Source organism: Ranitomeya imitator, chromosome 5 (assembly GCF_032444005.1).
Source record: "Ranitomeya imitator isolate aRanImi1 chromosome 5, aRanImi1.pri, whole genome shotgun sequence".
Classification (NCBI taxonomy): domain Eukaryota; kingdom Metazoa; phylum Chordata; class Amphibia; order Anura; family Dendrobatidae; genus Ranitomeya; species Ranitomeya imitator.
The window spans coordinates 574,317,506-574,331,180 of NC_091286.1; the positions used below are offsets into that span (position 1 = coordinate 574,317,506).

At 42.4% G+C, this 13,675-nt stretch overlaps 1 protein-coding gene across 1 annotated transcript; it reads right to left on the reverse strand.

Moving 5' to 3' along the window:
- Nucleotides 1-1,163: 1,163 nt before the first annotated feature.
- LOC138638479 (transcription cofactor HES-6-like) lies at nt 1,164-12,910 on the reverse strand. The gene is made up of 4 exons (XM_069727813.1): nt 12,742-12,910; nt 3,965-4,051; nt 3,019-3,100; nt 1,164-2,898 (listed from the first exon to the last, which is right to left on the reverse strand). Exons 1-4 carry the CDS (start codon nt 12,760-12,762, stop codon nt 2,525-2,527), a joined length of 564 nt encoding a protein of 187 aa, XP_069583914.1. The 5' UTR covers nt 12,763-12,910; the 3' UTR covers nt 1,164-2,524.
- Between the last annotated feature and the right edge of the window lie 765 nt (nt 12,911-13,675).

Consider the following 13,675-nt stretch of genomic DNA (forward strand, 5'->3'; position numbering starts at 1 on the left):
AGTGTGGGGCAGATGTTTAAAACCGGGGAAAGGGGTAATACCAAATGGAACATTTGGGGGCCTGATCGTTGCCATGGTGACCTGATGTCATGACGACATCCGAGTCACCGGGCTACGGCAATGCCCTTAGACCCTGCACAGAGAATGGTCTAAGGGGCTTGTGTCAGAGCAAAACTGAAAGCGATCAGGCACATGTAAGTGAAAGGCCCATAAAAGAGTTAAAAAAAATAAAATAAAATTTGGTATCGCAGTGCCCAGAACAACCTGCTGCCTAAAACTGTCACATAGCAACGTCATTCACATGAATTAAAGCCAGGCGTTGGCACAGTGCCGTTTTATGCTCTGCTCAGCGCCCACATCAAAAGCAGGAGGGTGCGATTAGGAGCAAATAGGAGGGACAGACGCCGCCCATTGGACCGGACCACCCTTATTTACAAACCGCGCAGGAACATATCAAATGGTATTTATTGAATATATATGGGGGAGTTGGGAGCTGATAAGACATTTGTGAGATGCAGTTAAAGGTGGTAACATTTGTTCATAGGCTCAAAAATTGGTCACAGATTCCCTTTAAAAGAGGACCTAGATAAAAGAGGAGGTCTAACAGGAAAATAAATTATATATAAATGTAATATGCAGAGGAATAGTCACTTTCCAGCAACATTTGATTAATCGCAGGGCGTAAGAGGTTTCTGTCTGTTCAGAGGTTGTAGCAGTCAGATGATTAGAAGAGTGCCAATTACAGGCTGCAGTCTCGCAGTGACCTCCGATTTGGGTATGGACCTTTGTTGCGGCCCCTGCTAGGCTTTCAGGGGCACTCCAAGGCTAGTATGCAGATTATTATTTTTATTATTTTTGTATTAAGACATGAATTATTGTTGGATAATCCCTTTAATCCCATTGTCTACTAGGTGGCCAACCGTATCGTTTCACAATGCTGTGTGGCCTCTGCCAGTATCCGGCACATAATATCTTATTATATGATATTACCTATGGAGTAAGCTGAATGGATTAATGGCTGTATTTGCAGGTTTATGAATAAATCTAGAAATCATATCTTTTGACCTATACAGATATTGAATTGAACGATGCCATAAGTGATTGAGAAATTCCAAATTAGCAACAGATGTGATACAGGACATCGAAAAGTCAAATTCCAAAAGTTATTCCATCAAAAGCTCATTAATTTATTCATGAATAATTAATGCACGGTATCACTACTCACACAACACTAGTACTTTTAGTATAAAAAAAAAAAATAAAAATAAAGTTGTGGGATGAGACATTTAAAGGAAAACCACAATAAGTGCTTGCCAGATGGATACACACAATGGAGACCATGGACTTGCGACTTGGTTCAAGTGCATCGCACAGATTCAGGCACCTGCTTCCCTAAAGCATTAGAAAGGCATCTATATACAAAGAAAGGCAAAGATTAAACAAGAACATCCTAATATACACATACTCCTGCAAAGTTAAAAAAAAAAAAAAAAAAAAAAAAGTTTCCTATAGCACCCTTCAAAATCGGTATCCATATATTCCTCTAGTCTCCTTCACTGAAGGTAGAACCTCAAGTTTCCTAAACACTAGACATCCCTCCTAGGGATTCGATAAATGCACTACCACCATGCCTACGCAGCAGAGGGAACACTACCTAAATCACCCCTATGTAGCTTCTCCAGAACATACATCCTCATACCTCGAGAGTCTTGCACCCAAAAACTGGTTGGGGGCTTGGAATTATTTAAAGAGGTCCCGTTGTTTGCCATAAATAAATTTTCTTACCTGGTGTAAATGCTACTGTTCTCCCAAATTTGGTGATGTTTTTCTAGTGCCTCTCTGAGAAATGGCCCTCCTGTATAGAAATCTATCTTTGTTAACCAAGTACACATGTTCTTCAAAAAGACCAGCATGGTGAAGATTCGAGTACACACCCACTTGGCAATAAGACTATATTTACAAACAGAGGCCATATCTCAGGAACGCCGACAGAGGCACAGTAACAAATCAACAAATTCAGCCGTACAGCAGCATTTACACCAATTATATATTTACGGCAAGAGGTAGGTCCTCTAAGGATGTCTGGCCTGAACACTCAGAGGATGGACGGTCTCTCCTGCAGTCGGAGACAGACCAGGGATCGGAATTTCACAAGATGATGCTGCGCAGTATAATGAATAGTATCTGTACAAGGACAATGAATGTGCTGCACAATATAACAGTTGCATGACATACATCAAGATGGTTTACAGAAAGTCTTTATAAAGGCATATGCTGCATTGCTAATCCTGTGATCTCACCAGCCCCCTCAACTGAGGAGGAGCTCTGCCCATGAGGAATCGTTTAGGCAAGTCACAGACGCTCATGTCGCTGGACCAATGCAGTCACACCCGTGTCCAATCGTATTGCAAAAGATCTAGAGAGCGAAACATCCAAATATATAGATGCAGTATGCTGTCTTATGGGACTGGTATCAATGACCTGAGTGTTCTGGTCACGACAAGTCCCAATATTGTGGATCACATCACCATGGTCTCCACATGGAAGGGGTTGGAGGTTGGATCTCTGGGGTCCGATCATTGTCCTGCACAGTTTCCATTCCACTTTTCCCAGTCTCTGCTTCATCCACGTCAGAGCAGCTGTCATCAGAGGACGATCCCAACAAGCTAAGAGCACATGAAGGATCAGAAGTCGGGGAATCCAGGAGCACATCCAGAACAAGATCCTGAAGGCTTCCCTCATTCAAAGGCATAGACTCCAGTAAATGGTTGAGCAAGTCAGCAGCCAAGCCAGAATCAATGCCTGGACAGCTGGACACAAATGTGTGCACTTCATGCATGCACTGGATGTAACCTGCTGCGAATCGTTCACTAGCCTCGCGCTGTAACCGGTCCGATTCTGGAAAACAAAATTAACACTGGGATGATGCAAAACACATTGGGCAAAGGGACCTCAACACTTCATACAGCAAAAACACTGTTAGCTGTGAACTTAAGGTCTGGCTGTATAATTACCCACCTGCTGATCTCGACTGAAGTATTCGCTGGACGCGCTTCACGGTGAGCTCAAGAACTTCTGCATTCTCCATCTTGGATTGAAACTAAATAAGACAAGATACAAAAGTAAGGCATCAGTAAAACCCACGAGAGCCTCTCCAACTCAAGAGCGCAAGGACTGTAGACAGCAATTTATTTGCAGCAAGATTTTTTTTGTTGACTCTTAGGCTAGGTTCACATTGCGTTAGGGCAGTCCGTTTAGTGCATAGCGCTACGGACCGCGCTAACGCAATGTCCCAGAAGGGATCGCGTTTGGCGATCCCGCTAGCGCAGATACCTCGCTAGCGCAGATCGGGAACGGACCTCGGACGCTGCAAGCAGCGTCCGCGGTCCATCCGAAACTAACGGGACATCGCTAGCGCGTGCCGAAAGGGCTAGGTTCACATTGCGTTAACGCTAGCGGACTCAGTTACATGGCAAAACTGTCGCAATTAACGCCATGCAACGGATCTGTTAGCACACCCATTGACGGCAGTGTGCTAACGGATCTCTACGCATGCCATTTTCGGCACACGCTAGCGATGTCCCGTTAGTTTCGGACGGACCGCGGACGCTGCTTGCAGCATCCGAGGTCCGTTCCTCGCTAGCGCAGATTGGGTATCTGCGCTAGCGGGATCTCCAAACGCGATCCCTTTTGGGACATTGCGTTAGCGCAGTCCGTAGCGCTATGCGCTAAACGGACTGCCCTAACGCAATGTGAACCTAGCCAAATGGCATGCGCTAGAGATCCGTTAGCACATTGCCGTCAATGGGTGCGCTAACGGATCCGTTGCATGGCGTTAATTGTGACAATTTCGCCATGTAAGAGAGTCCGCTAGCATTAACGCAATGTGAACCTAGCCTTATACTTTGTATAATTCTAATTTTCTTATTTTAACGCAACACCTGTTCAGTCATTAATAGTTCACCTCATTGTCGGCGAGGATGCCGCGAAGCTCCTGCAGACTTTCATTAATCCTGGCTCGCCTTCTTTTCTCCACAAGAGGTTTCCTTGTCTGCAAGGAAAATAGAAAATAGTGGTGAAAATAAAGCCAGGATCATGAAGTAAAGAAACACAGAAGGAACTACAATGATTAGTTTACCTCGAATACAAAAAAATAAAATAAATCAGTAACTTAATGTAATAACTTTTAGCAATGCAGTACAAAAATTGTCCTAAATAATCATAGAGTCAATGAGTAATCCTGAGCAATAAGTCTTCTCTACAACTCCAAATGCAAGAATATTTTATGTTCCTCTTACATTTTTGTGGGGCATATTAAATACCGTATATGGAGTCATTTTTCAAAACAGTCTTAATTTTTTTTTTTGACATTGCAAACTTAGACTACACAGTCATAAAAATGAGCCAAATTCAACCAAGTGGTTCGTGTTTGATAAATTGACCATTTCTCCATTTCAGGAAAAAAAAAAAAAAAAAAAAAAATATGTTTGTTCATTTAGTCTAAACTTCTGACAACATATCTCCAATTTACATTTTACTCAAACATATACCATACCTATAAAGACAAAAATCAGACAAAGTGAACATTTTGCAGTGGTCTCTTAATTTTTGTTAGGTGGTGTAAACAGATCTATCAGGGTACGTGTCCACGTTCAGGATGGCCGGCGGTTTGGACGGAGCGGCAAAATCGCTCCGCCCCCCTTCTGGGGACACGATGATACCGGATGTGTTCATTGCACACATCCGGAATCATCGCACACCACACATAGGGCCCTGTGTTATACCTTGCGGCTAAAGTACATTAGTCAACTTTCACGGTAGATGGTTGCCTGTTTGGTGGGAGGGTTGTTCAAAATTCTCTTATAAACGTATGTGACAAATCAGGGATTGATCGTAGGAAAGGACTGTAATGGGAAACGGTAAAAAAATAAAGTCACAATTGCTGAATAACTCGTGTCACTTAATTACTACGTCTAAAAATAGGATAATACCATATAAAAGTGATTAGTATGCCGAGATTATCAGTAAAATGTGTAGTAAATCACTTAGTGTTTAAAAACTAACACCCAGCAAGTGCATTGCCTAGGATTAGGAGTTTGTGCTTCTCCGGATAAATAAACTAAATGCACAATAGGTGAAGTCCAATACCTGTAGTACCAATGCTTACAGGGAAAAAGATGAGGTTATATTTAAGAATGTCCATAAATCCTTGGCGATAGTAGTAAAGCAGGTAAGACAGGTTTACTTAGCTGAATAGACGCGGTCCTTGTCGACTTTCAGGCGGCTTGTGCAAGCGCCATCCCGGCCGGTGATGGACGCCCACGCGGCCTGTACTTGGTAATCCTTATACGATGCTGTGCAGGACCTGCGGTGACGTTCGGGTCACGTGATTGTCAATCACGTGGTGCCTCTAGTGGTGCTACGGAGCGCTGTGGGAGCCACAAACCAACGCGTTTCGGAAATGCTGCGGTTTCCTTCAAGGACAGCGTCTATTCAGCTAAGTAAACCTGTCTTACCTGCTTTACTACTATCGCCAAAGATTTATGGACATTCTTAAATATAACCTCATCTTTTTCCCTGTAAGCATTGGTACTACAGGTATTGGACTTCACCTATTGTGCATTTAGTTCATTTATCCGGAGAAGCACAAACTCCTAATCCTAGGCAATGCACTTGCGGGGTGTTAGTTTTTAAACACTATATAAGTGATTTACTACACATTTTACTGATAATCTCAGCATACTAATCACTTTTATATGGTATTATCCTATTTTTAGACGTAGTAATTAAGTGACACAAGTTATTCAGCAATTGTGATTTTATTTTTTTACTGTTTCCCATTCCAGTCCTTTCCTACGATCAATCCCTGATTTGTCACATACGTTTATAAGAGAATTTTGAACAACCCTCCCACCAAACAGGCAACCATCTACCGTGAAAGTTGACTAATGTACTTCAAAGTTTAGCACAGGTAAAAATATTTTTTTATTGTTTATAGTTCCCTCTTCTCCTTTGTGTGGTAAGGAGTATTACGCGCAGCTATCCCCGTCCACCTCACGAGCGCCGCTACCCTATAAACTAAAAATAATAAATTATATGCTCACCTTCCGGATCCAGCCCAGGCCTTTCCCGCTCCTCGCGACGCTCTGGTGGCCGGTCCATGCATTGCGGTCTTGCGAGATGAAGACATAGCGGTCTCACGAGACTGCAACGTCATCTCGCGAGACCGCAATGCACTCGAGACCAGAGCGCACGAGGAGCATCGGTAAACGCTTTGCTTGGATCTGGGGGCCGACGGAAGGCGAGTATTTAACTATTTTTTTTTAAACAGGGATATGATGCCCACATTGCTATATACTGCGTGGCCGTGCTATATACTACGTGGCCGGCCGCGAACAATCAGCAACAGGCGCAGTCCGGCTGTGAATTGGCGCGGGATTTGAACCACGCTTCGCTAATTGGTCGCGGCCGGCCAAATCCTGTGTATTTAATATATTATTCTAAAATCTTCATAAATAAACTACAAACATATTCTAGAATACCCGATGCGTTAGAATCGGGCCACCATCTAGTGCATACTAAATATGGTGCAAGTCATGAAAGTCTCACTGAGACACATAGAACTACAAGCCATACAACAATAACCAGCAATGTCATCTCATGATCAACAGAACAATAGGCAAGCAGCCAACAACTGTTGGCACAATAATTAAAAAATGGAACACACACAAGATGACAGTCAATCTTCCTCGGTCTGGGGCTCCATGCAAGATCTCGCCTCAAGGTGCAAGGATGACTGTGAGAAAGGCGAGGAATCAGCTCAAAACTACACGGCAGGAGCAGAGCAATGACCTGAAGAGAGCTAGGACCACACCCTCAAACATTACCATTAGCAACACACTACACCGTCATTTATCAAAATCCTGCAGGGCACAAGATCTCCCTGCTCACTACTGGCCCTTTTGAAGTTCATCAATGACCATCTGGATGATCCAGAGGAAGCATGGGAGAAGATCCTGTCGTCAGATGAGACCAAAATAGAACTATTTGTTATCAACTACACTTGCCGTGTTTGGAGGAGTACAACCCCAAGAACAATGTCCCAAACGTGAAGCTTTTGGTGGGGGGGGGGGGGGGGGGGGAGGGGGAAGAGATCATTCTTTGAGGTGATGTTTTGCAAAGGGGACAGGACGCCTGCACCATACTGAAGGGAGGATGGGTTATGCATTGCAAGATTTTGGCCAAGAAACCCCTACCCTCGGTAAGAGCACTGAAGATTGGTTCTCCAGCATGACAATGACCTGAAACACACAGCCAGGGCAACTAAAGAGTGGCTCCGTAAGAAGCATGTCAAGGTCCTGGAGTCACTTAACCAGTCTCCAGACCTGGACCCAATGGAAATATTTGGAGGGAGCTTAAACTCCATGTTTCTCCGTGACAGCCTCGAAACCTAAAACATCTGGAGAAGATCTGTATGGAGGAGGGGGCCAAAATCCCTGCCGCATTGTGTACAAACTTGGTCAAGAACTACAACAAACGTCTGACCTCTGATTGCAAACAACGGTTTCTGTACCAAACATTAAGTTCTGCTTCACTATCATACCCATTTCATTTGGAAAAAAAAAAAAAAATTACCGTATATATATTTGAGTATAAGCAGAGTTACCTATTTTTACCACAAAAAAAAAAAAAAAACCCTTGGAAAACTTATTGACTAGAGTTTAAGCCTGGTCTGCACAGGCCCCCTCATCCCCACCCTGGTCTGCATGCTCCCCTCCCCCCCAATCAGGAAAACATTACAAAAAAAAAAAAAAATATATGAATAAATAAAAAGAGTAAACCATCCTATCTATGTCCCTGCACTCCCTCGCAGCGTCTTGCTCCGGTGAGAGCAACTGTGGGGTGTGGAGGGCAGTGAATATTCATTCCCTTAAGTAGCGGGCACACGTGATCGCCTGGCCACTGCAGCAAGCCAGCGGGTGCAACCACTGTGCCCGCTATTAAAGAGAAATTAATATTCACTGCCAGCACAGTGAATATTCATTTCTCTTTAGCCGCAGAGGTCGGCCCCAGCCCTCTGTGACCCGCCGATGCCGCTCCCCCTCCGTCTTCTGGGAACCTCACTTGAGTATAAGCTGAGGAGGGCTTTTCCAGCACAAAACAAAAGTGCTGAAAAACTCTGCTTATACTCGCGTATAAACGGTAAGTAAAAGTCATACAATGTGAGGTTTTATTTTTAGATTCTGTCTCTCAGTCGAAATTTACCTGTGATAAAAATTTACAGACCTTCATTCTTTGTAGGAGGGAAAACTTGCAAAATCAGCAGTGTATCAAATGCTTATTCTGTCTGTGGTGTTAATGAATGTACCCTTTTATAATGTATGTACCCTTTTATAATGTATGATCTCTTCACTTCAGTGCGTTTTTTTTTGTCTTTTTTACTGAACTATGTAAAAAAAAAAAAAAAAAAAAAAAGAAAAGAAAGAAAAATCACAGGAGACATCTCATTTTCATCTGAGTCATGAATAGAAATTGCCATACAAGTCTATGGTCTGTGAAGATCTTGGGTGGCATTGATGCACTTGGTGCACAGTTTGATATAAAAGAAGACCTCCCATGTATTTTATTGTTAAATCTGTATATTTACTGTTAATATAGTGCAAGTTATGTTTATATGCTCACCTACTGCTCTCTCTGGTATCAAGCTCCATTCTGCGGTGTGACCCTGTAAAGGTGGCTTATAGAGCGAGACCCCATAGGCTCTCATTGCACTCATGCACAGAGGATAGAGTGAGCCGGCTAGTCGCAACTGCAGTGATGTCACTTGGGTGAGAAGAAGAATGGCGCTGACACCGGAGAGAAGCGGTAGGTCAGTATAGTAATACACAAAATAGATGGGAGGGCTTCTTTAACATTGTAATGACAGGAGAAGCTTTGTCATTTATTTCTGGTAAGTGAAAAATCACTAATGGTAAAAGCCAACACTGACCAAACACTGCAGAGACTCGGGCCATTGTTCAGCGATTTTGACCTGTGTACATACAATAAATGTCACTGGCATTTGAATGAGGTCTAATGGGAATGGGTCATCTACAAAATTAAAAAAAGGCTATTTGTCTGCAGATGTAGTGGTAATCTGCAGGTAAATAGCGTTAGCCATATTTGGCAGCTACAGGGAAAAAAAGCAAGTTATTACATTCTCCCTGCAGCCGCTTGCTTCTAGTCATCAGGGCAGCACAGGAAGGAGAGTGCACGGTTACCAGCTCCCCAGCACCTTGACTGGCAGCCTGCTCATCAGCATGTGTGCCCGCAGTGGGTTTGTGCAGAAAAAACAAAAACGTTTTCCTACAGTTAAAAAAGCAGTGATGGGACTTCCAAACATGGTAGACACAGATTGTAAAGTTGGCGGAAACCACCGAAGCAGCCTGCAACGCATCTGTGGAGGAGGATTTGTAGACGGGTATGCATCAGATTAATTAAAAAAAACAAATTCATGGCTAAGAGAAAAAATATATATAAATATATATATATATATATATATATATATATATATATATATATATATATATATATATATATATATATATATATATATATATATATTGCATTTGCACCTCTTAATGTTTAGTTTTTCCTACGGTTCTTAAATTTGTGAATTAATCTTTCAATTTGGCCTTTTCAAAGTCCATTTTATATGGGTAAGCCTGTTTTTTTTTTTTTTATTTGTTTTTTTTTTTTTATAGTAATCACTGTGGGCAGGGTTTGGAGTTTACAGATATTTTGATGGATTCAACAGTTACAACCATCTAAAGAGGCAAATTTTTTTTTGAGTAAACGCACCCAAGTCATGATGTGGAGTGATCTTATGCATGTCTATACATACATGCTAGCCACCTTAGGGAGAGACCCAAGTTGGGCTAAATGTAGCGGGACGAAAGAGACCGAAAAGCCCTCTACTTAAAAGGAAATACATAGTGGATGCTTTCCTGAAACGGAAAGTATTTGCAAGCAGCATAATACAAAGAATAGCAGGTTTACCCAGAATCCTTTGCAGTAGGCGGAGCTGTGCAAATCATCTCTTTCCACCCCAGTCTAATCCGTCGACTTATGCATGTCTGAAATTTGTGGAGCGAATTTTGCAGCATTTGAATGGAAGTGTATCAAGTATAAAAAAAAAACATTTTGTTTATTGTGCAAAACTCATGAACCATTTTGAAGAATTTGGTACACAAAAAGTGAAAAGCAATAGAAAAGTGAAAACATAAAAACATTTAAAAAAAAAAAAAAAGGAAGTTAATGAATTGAGCCCTATATCTGCATGGAAATTGTGTTTTTGAAGGTTTTTGCTAGCTCATCTTAAAGCAACATGATATAGGGTCAGAGACCCGGATTTCAGTGTAGCGTCACGTCTTAGGTTATCTTCACACAACCACGCTTGTCCAAACTCCAAGGAGGTGTTACTAAAAGCAGCAAAGTGACTACAAAAAACAAAAACAAAAAAAAACCCTGTGTTGTAGAGAGGTAAAAACCAGACAATATAAAATACCTGACACTGCGCTAGATGGATATATACAGCATTTGGCACATAAAAGGAAAACGTGTATATATGGGTAAGGATACCAAGGCAGGAGACAGCTGAAGACAAAAATACTACGAAAAAGTGGAGAAATAAATAAAGATACAGTTGTTCGCTGACCTACAGTGTATCTACAACAGTTAGTCCCGACTTAATGCAATACATGTATGCACCAAAAGCCCATCATAGGCTATGCAATGGAGAACAGAACTACAAACCAACCTGTTTGGTACATATAGACTAGATAGCTTCTGATATAGACAAAACCAGGCGTATATTGCTGCACACTGGTTTGTGTGTGTGATTGTTATGTTCACACATCTTTTTCAGGTGGATCAGAATTTTTAATATTGCAACCGGTAGAAGCTTTTCAAATTAGTATTTTTGTATACAAATAATGATTTATTAAAAACTCACATACTGACCAAACACTGATAAAAATAAAAAAAATAAAAAAAGACACTGCTTGAAATCTGCATCCAATAAAAGGGAAAAACGCAGCAAAAAGGTGACAGTCAGAAAACTGTTAATGTACTTGGTGCGGACACCTGCAGAAAACACACAGCCTTAGGTCCCTTTCACACATCAGTCTTTCGCAATCCGTCGAAGTTTGAAAAAAACCAGATCCGGCGACTGATGCCGCCAGATCCATTTTGTTCTCATAGACTATTAGTGATGTATTGCAATGGATGGCCTCACGTTTCATCCGTCGTTCGCTGGATCCGTTGAAAATTGTTTTTACAGCGTCACTTTTTTTGTGTTAATCGAAAAAATGGACAACGGCAGATCCGTCGCCGTCCGTCGTTTGCCAAAATGGAAGCCTATAGCGCAGTATCTGTCAAATGAAGGAATCCGGAAACGGATTCCGATTTATTAAATTGAGCATGCTTTAAGGATCCAATTAGCCAGATCAGCTAGTCTCACAATCTGCAACGGATCCAGGGTTTTTTTTTTTCCTTCAAAATTTGACGGATTGCGACTGATGGAAAAAACTGATGTGTGAAAGGGGCCTTAATCTGCAAAATGTGCATGGAGTCTCCAATTTGGATGAATGGGACAAATTCAGAAATTTGGAAAAATAATCTACTGCATGCGAACAAAGATGGGGAGAATCGATCCACAGGACTCCGATCCGTCGGCCAGGTCAGTACCGTGTAAGTGATGGACGGGAGGGGAGGCTGGAGAATCCGCTTACAACCGGCCTGACACACAAGACATCGCTCCAGCCCAGATAACGGAGGTTAGGAGAGAGTCATAGACCTGGCCGATGGATGGATCCGAGTCCTGCATCACAACACTGCCTGCATCCTACACAATCATGTGCAGAAAGACAAGACCCCTCCAAAATACACAGAAAAAAAACAATCCCACCGGCCCGGTCACAGGTACAACACACACCAAGAGCACGCTCCATATAGTGTATGACAGCACGGAACGCCAACATGTCTGCACACCGGGCGGAAGGAGAGACGTCAGCCATAGACTGCGGGATATCACACACGAGCAAGGCCCGGATATGGCAGAAAGGCAATGTAGATATTTGTTCTAATTATATATGGACATACGCACAGAGTCACAGATTAGTGTTTATAAGAACGCACAAAGTGTGTGTGTGTGTGTGTGTGTGTGTGTGTGTGTGTGTGTGTGTGTGTGTGTGTGTGTGTGTGTGTGTGTATGTATATATGTCACACGTATCTTCATAATCACACAAAACGTATTTATAAGTACATAATCAGAGTGTGTGTGTGTGTGTGTGTGTGTGTGTGTGTGTGTGTGTGTGTGTGTGTGTGTGTGTGTGTGTGTGTGTGTACACATACACACACTGTGATTATGTGCTTATAAATACGTTTTGTGTGATTATGAAGATACGTGTGTGACACACACACACACACACACACACACACACACACACACACTCTATTGGAAGGCATTGGACCATTGGTTTGAGAAGAGCTGCACGACAATTGTGGTAATATTAGATGCTGTTCCAATTTTGAGATATAGATAGACAGACACACACACACAATATATATATATATAGATACATACATACATACACACACTATGCCCACGGATGACAGAGCCCAGTAGTAGCAGCAGCAGCGCCTCAGCCTCCCCTCCACCCCAGGCCTACCCGCTGTGTACACCCGGCTCCGGCCGCTCACCTGCCTGTCCCCCCGGTCCATGCTGCTGTGCACAGCTATGAGGCTCACACCTGCCTCTCCCCCGGATCCATGTGACTGTACACAACGCTCTATGGTTCTCTTTGTGACGTCACAATGCGGCTGCTCGCCCTCGCCATATACCCTGCCTTATTTGCATGTGAATGAGAGGGCGCCGCTGACGTCACGTGGTGCACGGCCCAATCACCGGCCGCGCTATTGTCCCAAGCGGCAGCTGCTGTGTAGCGCAAGGAGAATGTCGTGGAGACGGGGCGGCAATATTTGGCTTGGTGTCGCCGCCCGCAGGGATTTAGTTCGGTGCTCAGAGTGAGGGCTCGTGTGACAGGACGGGGCAGGCTCGTATCATAGCTGCTTTTGTTTGCTTCTGGCAGAATTATTTTGAGGCGTACAATAAATGACGTCGCCTTTTTCACAGTTTTTTTTATTAGTATTAAAACACTAAATTTTGTGCAATTTTATCCCACTTTGTTGCATTTCGTTTTGTTTCCTTTTTGGGGTCAGTGATTTTTTTTTTTTTACTTTTCTGTGTTTATAAAATAAGCAAAAAAAAGTTGCGTATATGGGTTTTCTATCTTTAACCCCTTAGTGACAGAGCCAATTTGGTACTTAATGACCGGGCCAATTTTTGCAATTCTGACCACTGTCACTTTATGAGGTTATAACTCTGGAACGCTTCAACGGATCCCGCTGATTCTGAGATTGTTTTTTCGTGACATATTGTACTTCATGTTAGTGGTAACATTTCTTCGATATTACTTGCGATTATTTATGAAAAAAAATGGAAATATGGCGAAAATTTTTAAAATTTTGCAATTTTCAAACTTTGTTTTTTTTATGCCCTTAAATCAGAGAGATATGTCATGAACAATAGTTAATAAATAACATTTCCCACATGTCTACTTTACATCAACACAAT

What these genes read in the sequence shown, in the direction of transcription:
- LOC138638479 (XM_069727813.1), bottom strand. Translation starts at nt 12,762, where the DNA reads ATGGACCGGGGGGACAGGCAG. An exon ending in GCATCCTCGCCGACAATGAG is followed by an intron (nt 3,101 to 3,964) that starts GTGAACTATTAA and finishes TGTCTTATTTAG; the next exon opens with TTTCAATCCAAGATGGAGAA. An exon ending in ACTTCAGTCGAGATCAGCAG is followed by an intron (nt 2,899 to 3,018) that starts GTGGGTAATTAT and finishes TTTGTTTTCCAG; the next exon opens with AATCGGACCGGTTACAGCGC.